The following is a 24,305-nucleotide window of genomic DNA, read 5'->3' on the forward strand; positions in this document are numbered from 1 at the left end:
CCGGCATTGTGGGCATCAATTACTTTCATTTTTTCTGTCTTACACAGCTTCTTAGAGGAACCCATGGTTGCTGAGTGTTTGTACAAGGTTTGTGGAGTCGCCGTATTTAAGAAACCCTCAAATTGGCACCAGCTGGCACTCCCTAATGACAATTGTTGACACATGCTTCAGGACCAATGAGCTGGTAGAGCTTGTAAAAAGAATCTAACACTTTGAAACTCTCAGGGTGCCCCGACTTTTGCACATGCCAAAATTATGTTTTTCATTTTTGTAATTTTGTTCAATTTATAAAATAAAATGTAACTATGCATTAATGTTTCCTGACAATATTGTCTTTTTTTCACATATACCAGAGAGACAGTAAATATGAATATAACTTTTTAAATATATAAAATATGCTGTTTTTAAAGGGGTGCCCTGACTTTCGCACACAACTGTACATCTAAAAGACAGCACTAACAAATACCAAATTCCTTGCAATCTTCATATGGTAATTTCACATATTTTGAGAAGTCAACTCTACCAAGAACTTTTAAGAGTTCACTTTTATATTTGCATATCAAAGGCTTTTTGAATATTGTGTTGTGGAGTCTGTCAATTGTGCATTGTGAGGGCAAATTCTGCAATAAAAATAGGTATTTTTATTGTGTACGCTCATTTGTATATCAGATGTACAAATCTACAGCGTAATCAAAACATACGAGCTAAACAACGCCTTAGATGCATTTTAAAAGTGTACCTCTTAACATAAATCATCTGTTTTTCTCACTTAGGGTTTCCTCATCCAAACATTGGCTGAAGTCACTTTTCTTGCAGGTTTCCCTGCTCATCACAGAGAGCAGTGTGGCATTTAATTCAAATCAAAGTGTTCATTATTCAGCCCTGGAGAATACATGATGGTGAGCTATGACCCACGTGGAGATCACTGCTTCAGGCTATCTCCCCCTCCTTTAGCTCAGACATCACTGTTTGTGAGGCTTTTTGTCCTTTCTTTTTTTTTATACTAATATTGAATTATTTCAAGAACAACATGAACAAACCCTTGATGCAATAACATACATTCCCCATGTTGTGCATAGGTCCATCTTTGCTGCACTGCAGTGACATTATCACAGAGATGGATAATGTCTTCCAAGGCGCCCGTCACTAAACCTGCATTGTCAATAATTAAAGCCCTAAAGAGGGAAAGACTAATGATGAGGCTGAGATGAACTGGCTTATAATCTCCTACATCGCCACACGAACAACTCAGCAGGAAGCCACCAATACATTCATTTCCATAGAAGCAAGCACACTCATGCTGAGAAAGTGTTAAAAGTGTCACAGTCTGCATGCAGATAACAAGATACGACAGAACATCTGGGGTCTACTGTACAGTGACTGAAACAGCACTCGTAAAAAACATGCATTTTAATGTTGAAAATGAGACTATCCATCATAGAAAAAACACACAAAGAAAGTCCATGTGTGCTTCAAATGCAAAGAGTAAAACATGTTAATAATCCTAGCTACGCTACTTAATGTTTGCCAGATATGTTATTATTGTTAAGTGGGACATCTGTTGTTCTCCATGTAAAATTCTTGAAGGTTGGAGCTTGTTTGTTTCTTTTCTTTTTCTTAACCAAATTAAGACCAAGACATTCTGTCAGGGATTGGTGTTTGGGTAGATGATATCAGGTAGAGAATATTTTTAGGCTTTTTTGTTCACTGTAATGCTGCAGTTTAAACAGATCTACAACAAGAAAGGCATTATGGGCATGATAAAAAGCTATTATTTGAACTAATTTCTCCTGAGTCTTCATTTAATGCTGAGCAATGAGACATGACGTGGCAAGGCTGTTATGATTTTTATGAAGTGTCTATACCACTGCTGTGCATGCTGTAAATTTTTATGAGCTTGTATCTGCTGCACCTCACTGTCCTTTATTAACCATTCAGCGTCCCCAATCCACAATAGCATCTGCACACATTGTGCCCCAAATGGATTTTAACTCAGGAATTCTGTATCAAAGTTCACAGGGATAGAGATTGAAAGGAGGCAGTTCACCCAGATAAATGTTGCAGACACACAAGCTTCAATCCTTTCAGAGATGCTACGTTCTGAAAAAGACAGTCTCGTCACTCCTGGGGATGCTTGACCCAAATTCAGAGCTCTATTTTACTAAGATGGGTGAAAGGCAGGAGCACCGATAGAGAACAGGGTCGACTTGTGCACGGGAATGCACTACTATATTTATTCCAGAGGTTAGTTCTTCCTTCTATTACCAGTTTCTAAAGGCCAGAGTGTACTTTGTATGATCTACATACAGGAAAGAAGAACCTAAGGATTATTTTTTGTTTTTAAATTATCATTTAAAATGAAGAAACCTCTTTTTTAAATGCAAGAGTGCACCAGATTAAGCAGTAAGCTAATTTTTATGTGTAGATTTATTAAAACAGACAGTAACACAACACAACATCAACCTCAGACATAAAAAGCAATCAGCCTTTCCACATTGATCAGCAACTCATTATCAGAGATTTAACAAACATGTCTTAAGGAAGTCTATTCCCAGCTCATGTTCCTTATTAGTGGGTGAACAGTCTAACACTTGGTGAATTTTGCTTCACAGTAATCTATGTGCTTTGTGCTAATCACAGTGAAAGATGTGAAGTGGAGTAGAAAAAATAGAAATACATTATAATACATCTATTTTCTGACCCACTAGCTCCTTTTTCAGGTCTGAGTACCAAAAGTACCAGTAATGTAGAGTACAATAACAAATGTACTTCACATTAAAGCAGAACTAAGTAACTTTTTCACCTTAATAAATCCTTCTCTTAGTCCCTTTGAGGGTAAAACAAGTGTTTATGGGGTGATTGGGGGGTCTTTCATCACTCCCTGCTGTCTCTGGCCAGAAAACTGCACTTGCAACTTTCCTGCCTCCGACCCGGTGGCAAGACGTACTGCTTTACGGCAGCCCAATACAAACTAATGCTACATTGTGACCAGCCTCGTGGCTGCTCATGGTTGTCTACAAATTCACTTTTTTCAAACTTATATCATGGTGGAGCCAGCAAAAAAAAAGGCAGAGAAGACCTTTGTCTGAGGAACGCACAGCAATTACGTACCGTTGTCATGGCAACAGGCACGCACACACTCGAAACCCGGCACTCCATCAGGCAACACACACAAATATCTGTCTATCTATCTATCTATCTATCTATCTATCTATCTATCTATCTATCTATCTATCTATCTATCTATCTATCTATCTGTCTGTCTGTCTGTCTGTCTGTCTGTCTGTCTGTCTGTCCATTTTCAGAGCTCAAAGCAGCAGACAAACAAACACATCACACACATTTCCACACTCCCTTCTGTATTACTCCCACATCATTCATTTATTTTACTTGTCGCTCTTCCTCATACTGTTCACATGGTCACATGGGACTATTTGTGTGAAAGCACCCTTAGTGTCACTAGTGACGTGCCGTCAGGGTAGGCAAGGTAGGCAGTGCCTACCCAAGGGTGAATTGATATTTTGATTATTTGTTTTAATTATAATAAAATTATAAATCATTTATTTTTCCATTTCCAGTAGCCTACAGTACCTATAAGTTTGAAAGTGTCTGCATTTTGTGCGTTTCATAGCCCAAATTACTAAACAGCGCTGTTTCCTGGAACAGCTGCACAGTCTTTTTTTTTTTTTTTTTTTTCACTTCGCTGTAAGGCAGAGGGAGGCCACGCCCCCTCCCAAAGGCACGTCGCTCTTCTGACTCCGTTCCCATTGTGTGACTTTACATGTTTGCGCATGCGCAGTCAGGTCCCCAAGATGACAACCATTTACGCGTAAAGGCAGCGTAGAGAGCTGCCTTTGGACGTAACCGCGCTATGCTAAATGCTATACGTAAGTTCACAGCACATTAGTGAATAGATGCAATGTGACCACTACTGCTACGTTCTCTAGCTAGTGGGCGGGATAACACTACAGACAGGATGACAGCGCTAGAGATGATAGAGAAACTTTTTTTTTGAGGAAAAACGACAGCTTTTAAAAGATGGAGACCAACACCTGAGTTACCAGAGCTTCAGCAAAGGTACGGTCAGAACATGTTTCATACTTTTCACAGTGAATGGAACAAAAGGAAGGATTGGCTTTGTGGATGCTCCTCACTGAGGCTGTTCTAAGTTGTCATTTTCTCTGTGTTTCTGTGTTTCCAACACAAACAACAGATGTGCTGCCATGTCATGAGATATATCTTGTTGGAGAGTATGGAGGCTATATTAAATAATTGTTTATGTTTCTTTAATGGTGTTTATGATGTTGATTTTGTTAGATGGCTAAATGCTTGTTCATGTGGATATTGTTGGGTTTTTTCTTTCTTAAAATGAATTTTATATTTTGATAAGCGCATTGAGATGACTGTTGGAAAATGCTTTACATAAATAAAATTGATTTGAATTGAATTAACACTTGCCAGCAGAAACATATGAAATTGTCATTGGTGGTCTCGATTTGCAACGTGCCTACCCAGCCCTAGTGGTCACGGCACGTCACTGATGTCACTGTTGTATCATTTTTCAGTGATAGGTTGCTACTGTCTTGGGAGAGCAAAGGTGCGCATGTAGCTGTGGGGTGACGCAGGCAGAGGGGGGTGTGGAGTTTTTATGTCAGTGACATAAAAAGTAACTTGCACTAGTGCAAGTTACTTAGTTCTGCTTTAAGCAGAGATATCAAAAAGGAACTTAGCAGCTGTGCATAGATTAACATTATTTTCAAAGACTATTTAAACATTGGGAATTCATGAAACAAAAGAATTTGGAAAACTGGGCTTGTCAGTACCTGACCACAGCTTTACCAAATACTTCATCTACCTTTAATAAAGCCATTGATGTTTAAGCCCTCCTCCACCGTTCCGCCAAGGATACACCTGTCACATTGATCATGGCTGTTGTCCCAGCTTGTTCCCATCACAGATCAGGGAGGGTTTTGTCCTGATTCACTGAAGAAAAGCACCAGAAGGTAAGTTTAAAAAAATCTTATATTTTAATTATATTGAAAGTGTCTCAGTTTGATCTCTTACATTGTTTCACCACTGGTAACATAAACAGTCGATTGTTTTCAAAGATAGATTATGAGTAAAATCTGCAAAGGGAAACAAATTAGGTGTGTTACACTAACCTGGGTTTATCCAGAGAGAAGTGTTGATATAACACACATGGGGTGAGCTAAAGGCAGTGCTAATGTTGTTGACAACCCTTTATTGCATGACTAAATTGTACAAGAATGTAAAATAAAGGACTGACAACAAACATTAAAACAAAATCTCTGTTGTTAGTTTAAATGACTGAACACATACCAGTAGTTAATGGTATACTTTTGGAGTTTTTACTATGTTAACACACATCCTTTTTGCAAAATGTATTAAAGTAAAAAAAAAAAAGAAGTCAAATTATTATTATATATTTAAAAAATAAATAAAAATAGTGAGATGTGACTAATCCAGACTGGTGTGACTAAGACTAAAACAAAATTCAAATCATTTTCAAAATTAACACACAAGTGCACAGTTTTGTATGTATACAGAGAGGTTTGAGTGCATGTTAGGCTATTTAAATAATTAATGCAATATTTTGACACTAATTTACAATGGTTGAGAGCTAATTAGTTGTTTTAATGTAAATGTCAAGTCCTGTATTCTAGATTTATTATAACTATTGACTGAGATTTTGTACATGTATTATATGCATTAAGATTAATGATGAAAAGAAAAAGTCATATTTGGCCAAAATGTATGATTTACATTTATGACATGACAGTAAGCTTAAATTTTAAACCCAGCTGTTCCAAATTTCCACCCCAACTTCTTTCTTACAAAATAACGTTGCTTCACAGAGAAAAATCCCTCTCCATGCTCATCTTTGAAGCTCATCTTCTCTCGATTGTCAGTGAACTGGCTTTAGAAGTTTTTGGGTTTTCTGTGAAGCTGTTGTTTCACTGACAGGTTTTGCTTCCAACTATGACTCACTTTGTGTCTGGATGTTTGAAAGTTTCACATGCTGCTATTTAAAGCTTCAAACTCTTGTGTCAGAAATGACGTGGTCGGTGCCACCATTGTGTTATTAGTCGAGAAGTCAAATAGTGTAAAACGGAAAGAAAGATATTTAGACAAAGCGGGTCAATGTAGCGGTATCCATTCTTCCATCCCATTTTCTGACCCACCTGCTCCTTTTTTTCAGGGTCCCAGGGCTCTGCTGGTGCCTATCTCCAGCTTTTAATGTAGCGGAGTCTTTGTAATTACAAAGAAACACATCCGTTTCCTCTAATGAGGACAGACTCCCACCTGTTGATCACTGACACTGACGGATGAGCTCGTGTGTATCTGTTGTTTTTCTTCCAGACTCGTAAGATGTGTTGAGTCATGAAAACTAAAGGTCACAACCTTTTAGCTTCCTGTCACCTTTTCCAGGCTCAGCTGCCTCTGTGGAGGCGCCAGGATCCTTATTTTAGTTCTTTTGATTGAAGTGAAGCTCAAATTAAGTTGTCGAGTTGAGAGCATGTGATCAGATGTCTCCGTTATCCTGTGTTTGGAAATACTTTGTATTTATTTATTCATTTTCCATCCATTTTCTGACCCGCTTAAGCCTTTTTTTAGGGTTGCAGGGGTATTTATTTATTTTTTTGTTGCATACACAAGGACTTTTGTCCTCAAATAGGAAGAATTACATACATATAGAAAACAAAAACACAATATTCAACTTCTTTTTTTGCAAAAAATAATTTTTTTATAGCGTTTTGGCTGCTCTTAAGTCGTGACTAACTTAATGTCATCAATGCTAAATGTTTTTCCCCCCTTGTTGGTGGCAGATGCACTCGACTGCCTGTCCTAAAAGAAAAGCTTTCATCGTTCCTAAAAAGGAAATCCCTAAATCCTGTTCAAACACAGGCACAGACAGGTGTGTCAGCAAACTCTCTGATGATCGGATACACAAACACAGATGTCTAACGTTAGAAATGTTTTCCATCTTTAAAACATACTCCGTCAAGCTTTGAAGTAGATTCCCCAAACATATATGAAAAGTAAAAAACATGTTTACTTTATGCTTTGTTTAGTAATGACTAAATCATCAAACTAAAAATAAGTTGCATTTTTTTGTTGATATTCTCCAATCTCTCAACTTTATTTATCTTTGACTTTATTTATTAACCTTCGGCTTTATGGTAAATGGATGAACCACGTCCCAGATGACTCAAGTACAAGAAGAGATCTCCAGAGCAAATACACATAACATGATCACAGTTACACTCCTAAGGACTCCTCTGGCCAACTAAACCTAACTTATGTTTAACTATGAACCTAAACCTAACATATGTTTGGATGGCTCTTATTACTTAGCATGTAAATAAAGGGCGTCCAAACATACGCAATTTTTGACCTCACATTACTTCATTTTTTTACTACCAGTAAATAGCATAAATTGCAGTGAGATATTATTCAATGCTCTCACTTTTGAATTAAACAGGACATTTTGTAAGCATGAGTTTCAAATCAATGTGAAGTCTGAACCATCTTTATTACCTTACCGGAAATGTATGGAAAGCTGTTTAAGCATAAACTAGAGATCAGTGATATCAACCATGGGTAGTTCATGTAGGCCTACTCAATTTTGGTTTACCAGTGCACGAGTACACTTTACTTAAAAACTATTAGTACCAGTGAATAGTAACTATTTCTACAAGTGAGACAAAACATGTCATTAGTACTACTAGTAAGTTTTATATAAGGGGGCGTGGAAACGCAAATTCAGGTTTTAAATCAGGGTGCTGGATTTCTTTATAATCCACCTCTAATTCCTTTGCATTAGGTCTACTAGTACTACTACTTTTTTGATATTACTAATACTACAAGTGGATTACAAACTGTCTTTTAGTATGACTAGTTTGATTCTGAGTGTGCTAAATGCACCAGCAAAACTAAAATAGGGGAAAATCGTCTACTAGTAGACGATGTGTTGTAGTACTAGTAAAGAATTTAGTTTTTACACGTAACATATTTTAAGTCTTGCTTCACTAGTACTACCAGTGACACTTTTTGCACTAGTTAACCGAAATTGAGCAAACCTACATGTACAGTATGTAACTTGTAGAGCTTTTAACAAAGGTTGATATCACTGATCTCAAATTTATACTCAAATGGTTTCCATAGAAATGAGCAGCTGAACCTTCATTTCACTGGATTATCTTGGTGGTTTTTAGAATGTGATGCTTCAGTTCTTCAAAAACAGGGTTCAGTCCAGATGTTGCGTTCACAGTCAAACAGTGCCAAAAGCATCCACAGGTCGGAAGGTTTTTTTTTTCTTTTCTTTTGTTGTTGTTGTAATCTTGCTCAATAGAGGAAAGAAACCTTCCCACTGATCTTCTCAGAGCACAAACACATTTTTGAATGTTAATAAAATATGACATCTCGTGGTCATAGTTATGCACTGCAGGCTTAGAGTCACCTTAGAGATACGCCCCCCCCCATTAAAATACAAAGTATATTATTTTACAGTATGTTTTTCTTCTCAGTGTATTCAGAAAAACCCTTTCACCAGTGACTTTGAATGGAATTAATGCAGTGACAATACTTTTGGAAATAAAATAAAGCAAAATGGAGATGATGTAAATGCTAGCCCTTATGAATATACGAACAAAGAGACAAATGCAACAGAAATGAAAGTGTCTAAAACACTGTGAATCTTTTCCTGTTCAACTACTAAACAATAACTCAGCTCCACCCCAGGGCCAGCCACCTCTGTGCAGCTGCGTCCAGACTCATCACTATGAAAACATGACGCTTAAAAAGGGAATGGCGTAAGAGGAGTATACAGATAGCCTAAAAGATCTGAAGCTCGGAACCCAAATGAGATAAACAAAGAGGGAAAAGAAACAGCAAAGCAGAAAAAGAAATGAGGATATAGAGAGTTTACAAGGATGAAAGAAAGATGAGACGCGTCCTCAAAGATTAGAGCCAAGGCAGCTACAGAAGGTCATAGAGAGAGAGGTGTTCCCCAGACATAAAAAGGAAAGACTTGATGAGACAGAGATGGTGAAACATTGGAGAAATCAGGAAATGGAGATCAAAGTTTTTTGTTAGCTTTATATTATATAAGAGCCCTAGAAATAAATTAAATTACTTCTCTCCCCAGTTGGCAGTGCACTAAAATATTTAAAAAAAAAAAATGTAAAGAGCAAAAATATTAGATTTACGTTTTGTAGATAACAGTTTGTATATATCGTAGCAGTTCTCAAACACGAGTACCCCCTTTCTATTATTTCTGAATCCAAGTACCTTTAACCGACTACAACATTTTGCTCAGAATACTATGGAAAAAACAACTATAGAGCATAATGATGGAATGACTGAGTGATGACACACATTTTAAAGAATCTCATTTAGTACATAAGTGAATGAAGCACTATTTAGTGCCTCCTGAATAGGCTTACCGGCCTTTTCCTGCCTGGTGTAAAATCAAAAGTGGCTCTTGTATTTTCAGTTCATGTTGTAGTCAAGGTCATTTTCATCATCATTATGATGTTTAGCATTCTTAACAAAAAAACAAAAAAAAAAACAAACAAAAAACAAAAACATTATAAAACCCCATATTTTTAATGCATTCATTCATACCCCCATTTGAGAAACACTGTACAGTAATTATAGTATTTTATATTAGCTGTTTAGTAAATAAATCATACTTACCATAACTAGACTAGATTTGACCATTTTTAGTCAAAGTCTGTTTGTAGTTTACTATAGGGCTGATTTACGAGTGCGTGGAAGATGTTTCACAAGAATAAATAAAAAGAGAAACAAACCTCCCTGTCCATGTAAGGCATTCCAGCTGACTCAGTTCATGTTTCATTGACTGGTGTTGGGCGTTCGTGCATTTTTCCCAAAAAAATTATGAAGCCTAATGCAAATTTGTGAAAAAGTGCTTTGACTGACCCACACAGTAGTGGGTGCAAAGTCAGAACAATATTCCTCACAGCGCTGTCAACTCAAACCAGAAAGTTATGGAACACATTTCATTTTTTATCAATTCATTTTTTGTTACTTTTGGTACAAGAAGTTGTTTGAGGAGGAATGTAGAGATTAAAGAACACACACACACACACACACACACACACACACACACACACACACACACACACACACACCTGTGATAGTCTTCAACCACACCTGAAAAAACATCGTCTATCTGCAGTCTGACTCAGCTGCGTGTTTAGGTCTTTCTCTTTCCCATGGCCCGTAGCAGCAGGCGGTGTTTTCACATCACCTCTTTCCCACAACAATACTGTGTCAACAACTCTGCTTACACAACCGAGTAGAGTAGAGGATGACAATGAGATACTGCCTTCGTATAATCTCTAAAGGAATCCTAATGACCACTGGAGTCCACTGGACTCTCTCAGAACTGTGCACTTTCTCAGGCTTTATCAGGTTGCAATAGTCATTGCTATCATCATATTTCTGAGCTTACCAGATGGCCCTTTATTTCGGCTATTAATTAAAAACCATATAAAAATTTAGGGTTCCTTTCACTTGCACCATTACTCGCAGAAGGTCATTGTCAACAAATGTGTTATACCATCAAAAATGACCTGAAACTCAATTTATAGAGGTGGTTTTCATTTAATCATGAGTTTGATTTGATTCCAAGCTGTTGAAGGGTCCCACAATTCAATTTGTTTCCAATGTCGTGCTAGTGTCTTGCATGGTCCAACTTGGATGGTGATGAGGCACTATAAAAAATGAAATTATATGTATATATATATATATATATATATATATATATATATATATATATATATATATATATATATATATATATATATATATAAAAGGATATATATGACAGTCGTGACCTAGCTCCTCGAGGCTCCCAGCGACGGCCGGGTATGGGCCCAACGTAAAACTAACCTCATGTTCCATATTAGTGACGCTTGGTGAATTCTGCTTCACAATGACAGGAGCTGGGTTTGTGAGACAGGTTAGTTTTACCCTACTGATGATGTGTTGATGCAATAGTAATCCTGCTAGTGTAGTGGATAGCTAATCTGCTACTCAGTGAGTGGCCAATGTTGAATCCCAGCTCTGTCTTTTCTATGTCTAAAGGTTTTCTCCAGGTTAGGTTGATCAGTGCCTGTGAACTCCCCCCAAGTAGAAGTCTATAGGCAATGGCTCTATTAATTAGCCATTAAATGCATGTGGGAATTGATGTACAAAGACATTTTTTAGGTTTGTTTGTAGTATTTCATTACTTTAAAAAGAAGTCCTGGTAGTTAAGATACTCAACATGTTTGGTTTTGCCATTAGAAATTCACATTTGATAACAGTCAGGATTTCGTCTAAACCCTTTTATTATTATTTTTTCTCTCTTATCTCTAAGAACACCCCTTTAGTAAGTCAATCATTTCAAAAGCTCAATAGGGAAGCACATAAAATGTTATCTTTAAAACACCCTAAGGGCATTAATCCAAGTGAGGTCAGGTTTATTCTTCCATAAAGAAAATGGATCAATCACACTCCTCAGTTTCCAAAATACATTAACTCCTTTGATAATGTTTCATATTCCCTTTATACTGAGTGTTTCATCACTACAATTGCTCGACTTAACTTGTGCATTTATATTTATATCAAGGCGATGTTCTGTGGTAATGGGTGAGTAACAGTTATTGTTGCATTGTAAATACTTCATAACTTATTTTTGATGGGTGTAGGGATTCACTTAGCAATAGACTTTTATTCATGTTGAGGCCTTTCAATAAATTACCCAAATGTATATGACTTTGCCAGAATAATAATCAGTCTTTGGATTGTTTTTGTGGCGTGTTTTTTTTTTCTTTTTTTTTCGCTGTTTTATAATCAATTGCCCACATAATTATGTGATGCTCTAGAAGATTTTTGCTTGATGAACAACCAATGTTAAGAGAGAGTATGGCCAATTGATTCATTTTGTAATTGATTAGCAAATATAACCAACTCAGTAACTTTGTTAATGAAAAAATTCACAGGAGATAAACAGAAAAATACATTTTCTGTTAAAGTGTTTCATTTTGCAAGAACTGAACAAACAATGAGACGAGCTCACAAGCACAAACACGGTCCTGTTGACAATGGAATGTCTGTGAATGCTTATCTCCTCCTCATAAATAGCTTATTTTGACTTTTTTTTTTCCAACAGTGAATGGCAAACCAAACAAAACATGCCACAAATCCACTCTGAGAGACCTGGAAATACCTCACACAAAAACCCATCAGTGGTGTGGACAGATATTGATGAAGTTGAATCCAGGACTTAAGTTTCTGCTATTTGTTGAAAGAAAAGCCAAATGTCTGAATCACTAGCCTCAGGCTCTTCTTAATTTTGACAGGCCAGAGTTGAACAGGAAATGATGTCACCATCACCGCAGCAGATCTACAGACGCTGATAAGGTTGTTCGTCCTGGGAAAGGGAAACAAGTGAGAGACAGATCAGCTCTTTGTCTTCCTTCTTTCATCTTGTCCAATCAGGACAGAAGTAATTACATAGAAAAAAAGCTACTTAGACATTCATCACTGGGTCAGAGCTCTTCATATTAGTGTCACTGAAATGCACATCTGAGGTCTTTCCTATTAGGAGATGGACCCACCACAAATTATTTGCTTTTGTTCACTCATTTGTAAATAACCTGATGCACGTGAAGTTAATAAACCAAGTCTGTGGAGCAAATGAAGTCTGGAAACTGAGCCAATAACTGATGTACGGGCTAGATTAGAGAGTAAATTACATTCTCCCATTCTTTCAGAGTTATAGCACTAGGTATGAATCACCCTTTATGTGCTGTCAAGTCTGTGTGCTGCAAAGTTTAAGTGGTGGGAAGACGCTAAGGTATCCAGGGATCTAGCTCCCTCGTACCCATTATTACAAAGCAATTAGACATCATGGGATGTAAAGATAGGGCAGCCAAGGTTTAATTGGCTGTGTTTGTCTATCTACATTTACGCAGTTGCTTGTGTTTATGTCTGTATTCAAGAAATTGCTGTGAATATGTTTACAGTGGTGGTAAATGAGCCTGTGTGGGTGTGTGTACTCCAGACTTCCGAACAGTGGCATTGTTTCCGGAATGGGCTCGTTTCTATCTCTGTGTATCTTTCTGGTTTTGCTTTGTCTGGTTTGCTGTTCCTGGGTGCTTTTACTGTCTTATGTGCATTCTAGTGAACATCCTCATTCCTTGAGTCTCAAGCACAAAGCAGCCTTCCTCCATGTCTCCACTGTGTAAGGCAGAACATCTGGTTTTCATGAGTGGTGGAGGTCAAAATGTAGTGTCAACTCACTGTAGACTGCTTTCATCCTGCTTCACTACACTAGGACAATAACCTTATTCCCTGAGCATCTTTTTCATTCAACATTATCTTTTCATTCAGAAAAATCTTGGACTGTGTTTATTAAACTCCTTATAAAAGTATAAATGTATTTATCTGAGATATATGACAGAAAGACTACCTAAAAAATTTAGAGCAAACTGTTTCTAAATTGTAAGGGGAAATCTTGGGATTACTATTTACTCTATAACCTTTTCGTTGATATTTCATTGATAATTTCAAAATGTGAAAAATATAAAACACTATTTACATGTTCCTTATTACGCCAAATAAAGTGTCCTAATCCTAACTACTGAATAATAATCTTATCTGGCAATTGTTTGTTCCTCCAGAAAATCTCAATCTTGCAATTCCAAAAAGTAAATCTGAGAAAAAAATGTAAATATTTGTGATAGCTTACAATTTATTTTCTAAATTCCTGGAATTTTTCCGCACAATTTCTGAAGGTGATGTAGTACACATACCATTAGGCCAACCACATTCCCAGTCAAGGAGTGTATCAATCAGGAAGTGGACAGATGCTTCGCAGCAGACGTCTCCAAATGCCAGGTTGTGGCCCAGTACAGGCCAGTATAACAGCTGATACTGACACTCAGGGGTAAGAATAGGGGATGAGCCCACCAAAGCTAAGGCAACTGATTTCCCTCAATTTAACATGTTGTAACTATTATTATTATTAAACACACCAAGGATTTAAAATCTTTTTTTTGTGTGTGTGTGTTTACAGTCATTTTCTTTTCAAAGTTCAATGTAGTTAAATAAAAATAAAAATACAAAAAGGCTATAAATTCAAACCATTTGCATAATTATAAAAAATACAAAATGTGTCAAACATGTAAAGAGAAGGAGGATTTTTGACGTGATGTTAGAGCACTTTTAAACAGCGGGAATCTGTGCTCGATATTTGTTCACTGGCTATTTTTCTAAAACAATGCAAGGTTTCCCAAAAGAACAACAATAATAATAACAAATGACAAAAAAAAAAAACCTAATTGCTTACAGATTTATGGCTGCAATAATTAAAAACAAAGGTACATCACATATACACTTTTTGCATTCATAGTTGACTCTGCTCTGATGGGTAAAAACATGCGCCCTTGCTGCATGATGCAACATTTCATGGTTCTAAGCTGTTTTCGGTTGCAGTTATTTTACCTAATTAGTCTTTGTTCTGTGCTTGAGGATCATCTTTAACCTCCTCTATAAAGCAAACCCATATAGCAAAATAACCAATGCATCTTTCCAAAAAGAATTATGATGTGGTATGTTAAGACTTATCATGATATCAGCTGGAATAAGATTCTGAAAGGCTGCTGTTTGTGCCTGAAAAACCACATGCAAATACCTTTGGGTTGGTTTCAACATATGATTTTAATAATGAAAACTCTCAGAAGACAAATAAAAATGTCTCTTCTGGTTAAAAAAAAAATTGCTACCTTGAAATGATTTATGATTATTAAGTAGGTGGCCCTGGAGTTGATACTTTGGTTTTTAGTATTACACTTTCTGGTCTATATTAAATTGTGTATTTTACAATTATCCAATATTTATCAAAGAAGTGCTGAAAACATTGTCACAAATGGACTGTGCAAAATGTTCTGTATGTTGATTATTGTTTTTCTAAATTATTTTTAGTCAGCATCATTTAGACACCTGCTCTAATCAGTAACATCAGCCTAATACAATAGCAGTGGCTTTTTCCCTTTTACAACAGCACAGACAAAGCAACCTTTTGAAATCAGATTACCTTTAGTATGCTAAAGTTAAAGTTTAACTTTTAACCAAGTCTAGGTTAAACTGGTATTCATCAACAGATGACTAACTTCTGATTGAGTAAGGGCTTTTTTTTCTGGGATGTGCAAGTTGTCTCAACAACTTTTCTTTCTTTTTTTTTTTTTTAAACATGTAGTAAATGTGTCACTAACTCTTCCAGGTCCCAATTGTTCACTGACTGAAAACCAAATTTTTCATCAACAAAATCAAAAGGTGTAAATGATTGTTTTGGAAAATATCCAGAACAAATTCCAATTAGAAGAAGAGAAGAAATCACGTGCAGATTAAAATAACAGGTTGCAGCATGAAAGAAATATAATCACGCGAGGAGAGAAGAAAGCACATCCACAAACCACGTCACATACTTATGGGTTTAAGGTGAAAGACAAGGAGCCTGGATTTGTTGGGAAGAAGAACAATGTGAGGAATGCTTGGAGAGGCTTTTGATTTTGCTGATTGGAAAAAACCACAAATATTTGGTGTAAAAGCAGGGAAGGCAGAATAAAATAACAGCTGATGGACACTTGATTAAAAAAATATATATATCCCTTCATCCATTGGTGAGGAAGATAGTCATGACTTCCTGGAATTTAAATGAATAACAGACAAAGATTGAGGCTGAGTTCTTTCTCTCCAAAGTACTACTCACAGGCATTTCTTTGGCCTCAGCCGACAGAAATAAACAGAGGTTTGTCAGTCTTCCCCCATATGGAATTCTTCAGTGATGAATCCTTCTCCTTGCAGCAGCAGGTCCAAAGGTTCTTTTCCTATCCATCTCTTAGATGTTTTAATGTAGTTCAGGGGGTGAATCTTACATTACTCACACCTAATGTGAGGCAGAGTATTAACCTTTACAGGCCTGCTGCTGTTTAGCTGGAACCTTATGTAGGGAAGCCCTCTGCTGTCCCTGCCTTTGATATGAGGGGAAACTCAGGGCAATCTGCCGCAAGACAATTGCTGAAGAAAGGAAATGAGAAAGCCAGCTCCATGGAGGGCACTGAGGGACAAGAGAGAGGAGAAAGACTGGCTTAGCCTTCTAAAGCTCCCAGTGTTTAAAATAGAAAGAAAGAGGCCACAGATGAGGGGCTGGACTTCTGCAGCTCACAAACTCCATGCCAGATCATTGTTTCTGTAACTGGGGGCCTGATACACATGTGTGAATAGTGGGCCGTACGGGGTCGGCCGTGTGTTTACTCAAAGTATTTTATCTCGTACTGTAACAGATAGATGTTGTTTCTTTGACCACGTTGTGTTTTCCTTTGTGTCTGAGGGTGTGTTCGGCTGCGTGATAAAGATTGTTTAAGAGAAAGAACTCTGAAAAGCCTGAAGGGGGATTTCCTCTGAAAGAGAACGCTTTTCTCCTCCCCCTTCTCAGACACTTGGTCCAGCCCTCTTTCATTTCTCTGGCACTCAAACACAGAGAGGAGCAGAAGAAGTGGGAGAGAAAGTTAAATAGGAGCAGAGGAATCAACAGGCAGTAGAGCAGTTTGTGTTATTGTGTGCCATATGTTTTTGCAGCTGGGGAGGGACTCTAAGAATGGAATTGATTGTATTTACTTACCAGCCAAGACAACTGTCTGTCACATGGATGTCCTTGAGCCAGCTTCTGTTGTCGCTTTATTTAACATGGGAAGTGTAACAGCACCGAGACCAGACTTTCAGTCGAAAGAGGATTATCACGACCGAATATGAAAAAACTTCCTGCCTGATAAAGGAGAAACTCTTGCAAAAATGGTACAGTAATATCTACATTTCAGTCCTGTGTGAACTTCCTACTCCCTTGTGTTGTTTTGTAGCGCTCGAGCTAAAGTGCTCTACTGACCTACTAACTGGGATTTGTTTCCAGGAGAGAGCAGTGATATTGTTGTTCTCACTGTCTCACACAGCTAATGGAAAATTGTTGTTTTTCTCTTTTTATTAAAGTTTATTTTCTTTTTGACATGCAAAAGCAAAAACTAAAGCCAACTCAACAGCCTTTGTGCAAAGCTTTTTGTAGTACCGTGCACAATCATGGGACAGTTTCCCACCAACAACCAGAGCATCTTCAGCTCTTCAAAACTGTGCACGCGGGGAGTAGAGTGACTGAGAGCCACTTCTTCTTTTGTTTTGGTTATTCACACACTTTGATTAGGACGTGAGTTGATGTGAAAGTGTTTGTGTGTATAAATGATGTGGTCAGATTCTAGGGGAGTACTTTACAATGTTTAACCCCCAGAAAACTGGATTGGGTGAATCTAATCTAAAGGCACAACAACTAAACAATAACAACTGGACAGACAGGATGGTAGAATTAAGGAATGAAAATAAGTTTGTGGTCTATAAATTTAAATGATAATCTTGCAGGTGCATTTATAAATAAGTCAGTAAAGTGGGCGTAATCAGTTTGTAGTTCAATATCTTTGGACAACATTTGGGCGAACAAACATTATTGTTTACTTTTGCTGCTGCTTTTATTGCTTTTCTTTATATGGAAATCACCCCGACCCAAAACATCTGTCCAAGCAGACCAGATAAGAGATTGCATTACACAGACAGGAAGGAAGGATGTCTAAAGTAGTCAAACTTGGCTTTTCATCATGGCCAGCACCATGCTCCATCTTCCTACTCATCAATGATTTACTTGTTTGACAATTTCTTTTTTTTTTTTTTTTTTCGTTTCAGTTTGTTTTACTTATTAAATGACTGATTTTTTCCCTCCGTGAACGTCTCAGTTTACAGCCACAAATCTGCAGAATGTGATTTATTAGATTACTGCACTGTGTCCAGATGAGGGTTTCTATCTTGGGTAAACACACAACTGTACAAATCCCAGACATTTGGCTTTGAGCAGGTTTTGAGCTTAGTTACTGTGTGACAAGGTCAACTAAGTGTCAGTCAGTCATTCACTAGCAAGGTCAGCCTCTTTCTTAATATGGGGAGAGATTTGTCTCAAAAATATTCACAAATAGATCCACAACTTTGTATGTATTTTTTTAGATTTTCACATGTGTTTTTTAGATTTTTACAAGTGTTTTTCAGAGCCACAAATATATCCACAATTTACATGTGTTTTCTCATTCATGTGTGTATTTATCATGAATTATCATGTGTAAATCTTCAATTGTGCTTGTGGATTGAGAAAAGTGCGTTTGTGGATCGGCCCCACGTGTGAATGTATTTTTGAGACAAACGTAACGTGGCTTCGCTTGAATCACAGCTGCCGATCCACATGTGTCTAGCGCACCACCATCCACTAGGGGGCAGTAATGAGGCATCTACGACACAAAAACAGATGCTGCAAGAATGTCTAACAACGTTGTTGTTATTCCCAGCTGTGTCACCAAAATCACTGCAGCCTTCCCTTATCTCCTGCTGATCATTGTATAACACTTGGTTTGACAAAAAAAAATACGGTAACACTTTAGTTTAGGGAACACCTATTAACCATGAATTAGTTGCTTATTAGCATTAGTAACATATTGTCTTTTAATTAAACATCATTAAGTACTTATTAATGCCTTATTCTTATTAATACCTGGTTATATACTTAATGGCAGTCTCTCAGTCCAAACAGGGTTAGGGTTAGGTTTAGGATTAGGATTAGGATTAGGGTTAGTGTTAATTTTAAACCTTACCCTAGCATGTTGAGCTCATAATTCATATCCAACAACTTCCTTACTTACTACTAATAAGTAATAATTCTAAGGTTATTGAGGAAAAACTCTTCGTTAATGGTGTACTGGTTGTATAATAAGGCCATGCAGAATAAGGCATTAATAAGTACTTAATAATGACTAACTAAAAGTGATAATGTTACTAATACTAATACTAATAAGCAACTCATTAATGGTTAATAGGTGTTCTTTAAACTAAAGTGTTACCAAAAATACTTTTTAATTAATGTATATGGCTTTTTAGTAGTAATAGAATTGAATAATTTCACTGTAATGTGTTGTATACTAATGACATAACTCAATCCAATCATCGAAGGAGTTCTGTTGATCACACTACAACACTTGATTTGTCAAAAAATACTTTTTTTTTTTTTATCACTTTAATGACTTTTTTATTAAAACAATTACAAATAGTACAAATCTATTTAATCAATGTAAACATTCTGCTTTCAATAATCAGTTAACACTAAAACAATTTTAGAAGGTATCCTATTTTTTATTTCCTCCTATTTGTCACACTGGAGGTGCAGCCTCAACAGTTTATTGGTATGGTGTCTGACTCTGTATGGTGAGGATAATAAGTTTAATTATTATACACTATAAATTTTTTGGCCAAACTGGTGCACTGGGGACCTATTTTTACTCTGTGTTATATAAAATATAGCATCACAGATATCAAGAGGAGTGTCATCAAAAACATTTTAATAAAAATCCATTAAAATTATAATGAGATACTTTTTTGAACCAAGTGTTGTATTATGATCAGCAGGAGACAAGTGAAGGCTGCAGTGATTGTGACGTTATTAGATATCCTTGTGTCGGAAGATGGAATTAATCTTCAGCAGATACTGTACCTCATTACTGCCCCTTAATGGTGTTGCTCTAAACACATGCCCCTGACTGTAAGCTGCATTAACCCTATCCTTTATCTATTTTGTATGCCTATAGTATCATGTAACATAAAATTATTTATATGGAGCAATTTATTTATTTTGAGGCTGATTATTTTTAACTGTATAAGAATCACACAGCACAATAGCATGCCGCATTAAGCTCCGCCCCGAACTGCGGACTGCAGTCAGGGGTACTCTGTGGATCAGCAGCTCTGTGTGTGTGGATTTGAGTGAAAATTGTGGATCTATTTGTGAATATTTTTGAGACAAATCTCTCCCCATGTCTCAAACCTTTACAGCAGTGTTTTTTTTGCAGGAAGGCAGTATTCAAAGTGTCCTTCCATCCCTCCATTTCCTGACCCGCGACTTGTTTCTGTTTTCAGGGTCGCAGATATTCAAAGTGTATTAAAAGTTAATGCAAATTAAGAGAGCAAATGAGCTACACCTGGTTTTGGGAACTCAATGATGGTACAACATTGCTCTTCTTCATTATTCAACAACTATTCCTTTCATTTCTGAATTATGTAGCCTTTTATGTGGTTATTGTAGCCCAAAAATGGTTAGATTGCCAGCCAATGTTCTTAAAAACTACAATGTAGGTTGCAGGAATTATGTAATACATATATTATCGATTGCAGCAAATAGCAGGGTTTAACAAAAGTTAAGAGTTGGATTTAGCGTAAAAGCTGCTTTTGGAAAACTGACAGCCACCTGTAATGAAAAAGAGAAGTAGATTTTCCTGTCGTTTTTTTGAAAAACTGTAATACCTGCAACAGTTTCAATACTATTTCAACATATTTAAATATTTTGAGGGCTTTTACAAATTGTAGCATTAGCTGTCTTCTAGTAAACTATCAAAACTTGCTTACTTCTGTTGAACTTTAGAAAAAAAAAAATCAATCTTTCACCTAATGTAGGCTTGCTTAAAACTTTGTTCATTCCTACATAAAAAGCCATTGAATACAGACTTTTTCAACCTTACAGTAATGTTCTCTGTAAAATTAATTTTTAATGATAGCATATGCAAAATTAGGAAAAACACTATTCATACTTTTCGGGGGAAACTTGTTTTATTAGATGTCTCAATCGTCCAAAACAGCAGCTCAATCTGAAGACAGAGAGGATTATTGAACAGCACGCTATTCAGCCCACCCAAGTTCACTGAGTTAGTCCAGTGCCATATAAGCATGTAGACTTAAATTTGTTCTCTGTCTGACTTACTGTGCCTCTGTTATGTTCTGTGAGGGAATCCAGATTCCAAATGGAATGCAGTGTTCATACTAATCTGCCTTTAAAGTGTTACAGCTGTGCCTCTTTCTCCCAACCATCAGTAGCTCCATCACTGTCATATTTCCCACATGGTGTGTCTTATATTTCAACAAAGAAGGAGAAAAGTTCTGGTGGAAAAAACAACAACTAATAATTGTGACATCTGTCTTTGCTGTTTGAGTCTAAAATCTGAATTATTTGTAGTTGCTGACAACAACCAAAGTATTTATTATCTCTGCATCACAAAAGTAGGTCGTACTCCACAGAGTATTTGCAGTGTTTTCAGTGCATAACAGAGTTAGAGAAAGTATCTAAACAGAGGAGGGATGTTGTTTTTAGATGTGTTTAGTATTCTCTCTAGAAACTTAATAGACTTTTTTCCCCCAAAGAAAGTATCTACTTCATTTTCACATATTAGAGAGGGGTCCCTCTATATCCACCTGTAAGGATGTTGCAGGATAAGTCCTTGCTTTATTCAAGGATTCATAAATTCAAGGTTTTTATTGTCATTTTCTCACATGAATATGTAGAAATAAAATGTGTGCTTCAGGGCATACATAGTAAAAGGTAAAGTTGACAGAAGTATAAAACAACATTACAAGACACAGACAGGATGATGAGGATATTGTGGATGTGTAGCAGCATCAGAGCTTTGGCTTATTGTTTGTCAGTCTAAAGCTTTTGCAAAGAAGCTGCTATGGAGCCGAGCCGTTTTGGCTCTGATGATGCAGTCTTTTTCCTGAAGGGAGCAGATTGAATATTTGCCTTTTGATTATCTGTTTGAACAAACAAACAAACCAAAAAACAACTTCCCTTACTAAATAAGACTAAAGAACAGCATATGTGAGTATTTAGAATATTTTCTGACTCATGAAGACATTCTGTGTGGTCCAGTCTGAACGATTCCTTTAATTTGGCTTCTTTGGTGTCCTGGTCATTTTAAAGTGCTTCTTATAACAAAGGAAACTGCTTTGGTGCGTTGGAATTTCTAAAATGCAAAACAAATTAAGATTAGACTTTGTTTTGTCATGTTGACAGGGAGTGGTTCATGTGTGACTTTAGCTGTGCTGACAGCTCTCAACTAACATTAAATCTTGAAAAGAATCAGGGTTCAATCAATGGTTATCTTTTGGCATTTAATTTTAAGTATTTGTGTATCAAAATCTATGTTGCCATTGTTTGACTGGTGCTTAGCGATTCACAAAGTGTTTGGCAATTTTTCACCTGTAACAGTTGGCATGACAAGCAACCTATCAGGAAATATTATCTTCAGATCCGCGGTGATGCTGGCGCACAGACAGAAAGCTGAATTTTCCCATCACACAAGACATGAGTCAGAATGTGATTCATGCATGCTACAGGCACAGTGGATCCATTATCCTCCTCCAGGTTACTAAAAGGTAAATTGCGACATTACTTTCTACGGTGACCTCAATAGTTTGTGATGGATCTAGAAGCTTATCGTTCAATAAATACAGATCAGTGAATCAGCCTACTAATAAATCAAACTTTATTTGTAGATTGGCTTACAATGCATGATAATTGCAGGAATATTTGTTCATTCTCCAATTGTTTATCTTCTATACTTATTTCACACTACTACAGCATTTAAAAGACTCCAAAAAAAGCATGTGTTTTTGGACTGGGGAGATAATGAGATTGCCTGGAGAAACCTCACACAATTCACACGGGAACATGCAAATGTTACACAAAAAAGATTTGACAGAGGACAGTGGTGGTGTCTTATATTCAGTGGCGATAATATAAACTTTGACAACTGATCTGAAAGAGCCCTGTGCATTAAGCTCCATTGTAACATCGTAAACATCTTTAAAGAGAACTTGTTCACATGCAGTATTTTAGATCATGATGAGATGGCGGTTAATATCAGTTTCATTTAATGGACTCACCAGTCTTTTTATTTATTTATTTATTTATTTATTTATTTATTCAGTTCATTTCTGACATGGTTGCAATCACAGAAATTCATTTTGACATTCAGAGCAAAATCACATCATTGTTTTTTTTTTTTTTTTTTTTTTTTTGTTTGTTTTTTGTGCTTTTGCATGCCGGAAAAGGCGACGGAAAAAAGCATTATGCTTATCTTGTCTTCAAAGACAACAGTTTACATCCCATCATAAACAACAGTTATGTTCATTCTGTGACCTTCTTCTGCTACGTATAGACATGCCCCTACATGTCCATACATGCAGAACTCGAGTAAGCCATGACTCTACAGCAAGATTATTAGTTGTCGCTCCAACTTATGTTCTTGTTGTACTCTGGAAAATGATTAATGGTCTTTTGTTGTGTTTTGTTATGTGGTACAATTTATCCAAAAGGTCATTTTAGCATTGTTAACATCAAGACTGTGAGTTTAGCTATACGGTTAATGTTCTTTATAATGATGTAGTAGTTTTGAACTTTTGTGGTTAGCGACAATGTAACCTGACTGTTTGTTTATGCTGTGCCTTAAAAATAAAGCAAGACTTTCTTTAACCATAGCCTGAGGCAACATGGTCGAACCTGCAATTATCTGCCTAATACCAACCCTCCCAGGAGAGCGAAGAGGAAGACAAAGCGAGAGAGTGAACCTTAACAACAAATGCTTCTTGTCTGCGTCAGCACACAAATTCCATCTAAACAATGATCTTTGTCAGAGACAGCAGCTTTTCCGAGAGTTAAATCCCAAATTGGTGTGGACAATAGTGGGAAGAGGGGGAATCCCCTTGTTTGAATGAGCAGAGGAGGCAGAGGTGAAATGTGGTCAACTGGACATTGATCAAAAGAAACTGTCACTACAGATCCTAATAAAGATGCAGGATTTAGGCCTGAATGAATGCTCTTCATTGAAATAATGTGGGAGGTAAACACCCAGTGGAGAATGTCGCAGTGCCTTGTGTTAGTGTGAGCTGGTTAGCAGACACCAATATACTGTCGTGTTTAGAAGAGAAAAAAAAAGATGTAATCATAGTAATGTCAGTAACGGATTGTCTGGCAAAAGTAGACAAATATCTGTAAGGTTTTGTATTTTCAGGAAACAGACGTACAGCACAGTAGACAATACATCAGACAAAACAAAACATCCTGGAGATTCCTGGATGTCAGCATTTCAATAATGAGATTGGCTGAACATTATAAACAAACCAAAAGGGCAGATCTAGCATTCATACAAATACAGACCCTTTCCAAAAAAAATTCAATATCATGGAAAAGTTGTTTGATTTCCATACTGCCATTCAAAAAGTTAAGCTTTCATAGATTATAGATTCAGGGCCCACAATTTAAACAATTTCAAGTATTTATTTATTTTTTTTTTACATCATTTGGG

General features: G+C 36.7%; 1 protein-coding gene across 2 annotated transcripts in view; it reads left to right on the forward strand.

The window, feature by feature from the left end:
• Positions 1 to 16,574: 16,574 nt before the first annotated feature.
• The window catches only part of quob (quattro b), a 35,802-nt gene continuing 28,071 nt past the window's right edge, over positions 16,575 to 24,305 (forward strand). For both annotated transcript variants that reach the window (XM_028447323.1, XM_028447324.1), the window contains exon 1: positions 16,575 to 16,893. In XM_028447323.1, coding sequence (XP_028303124.1) covers positions 16,891 to 16,893 — 3 coding nt within the window. In that variant the 5' untranslated portion in view covers positions 16,575 to 16,890. The remainder of the gene's footprint in view (positions 16,894 to 24,305) is intronic.

The sequence above is a fragment of the Gouania willdenowi genome, chromosome 5 (assembly GCF_900634775.1).
Source record: "Gouania willdenowi chromosome 5, fGouWil2.1, whole genome shotgun sequence".
Lineage (NCBI taxonomy): Eukaryota > Metazoa > Chordata > Actinopteri > Blenniiformes > Gobiesocidae > Gouania > Gouania willdenowi.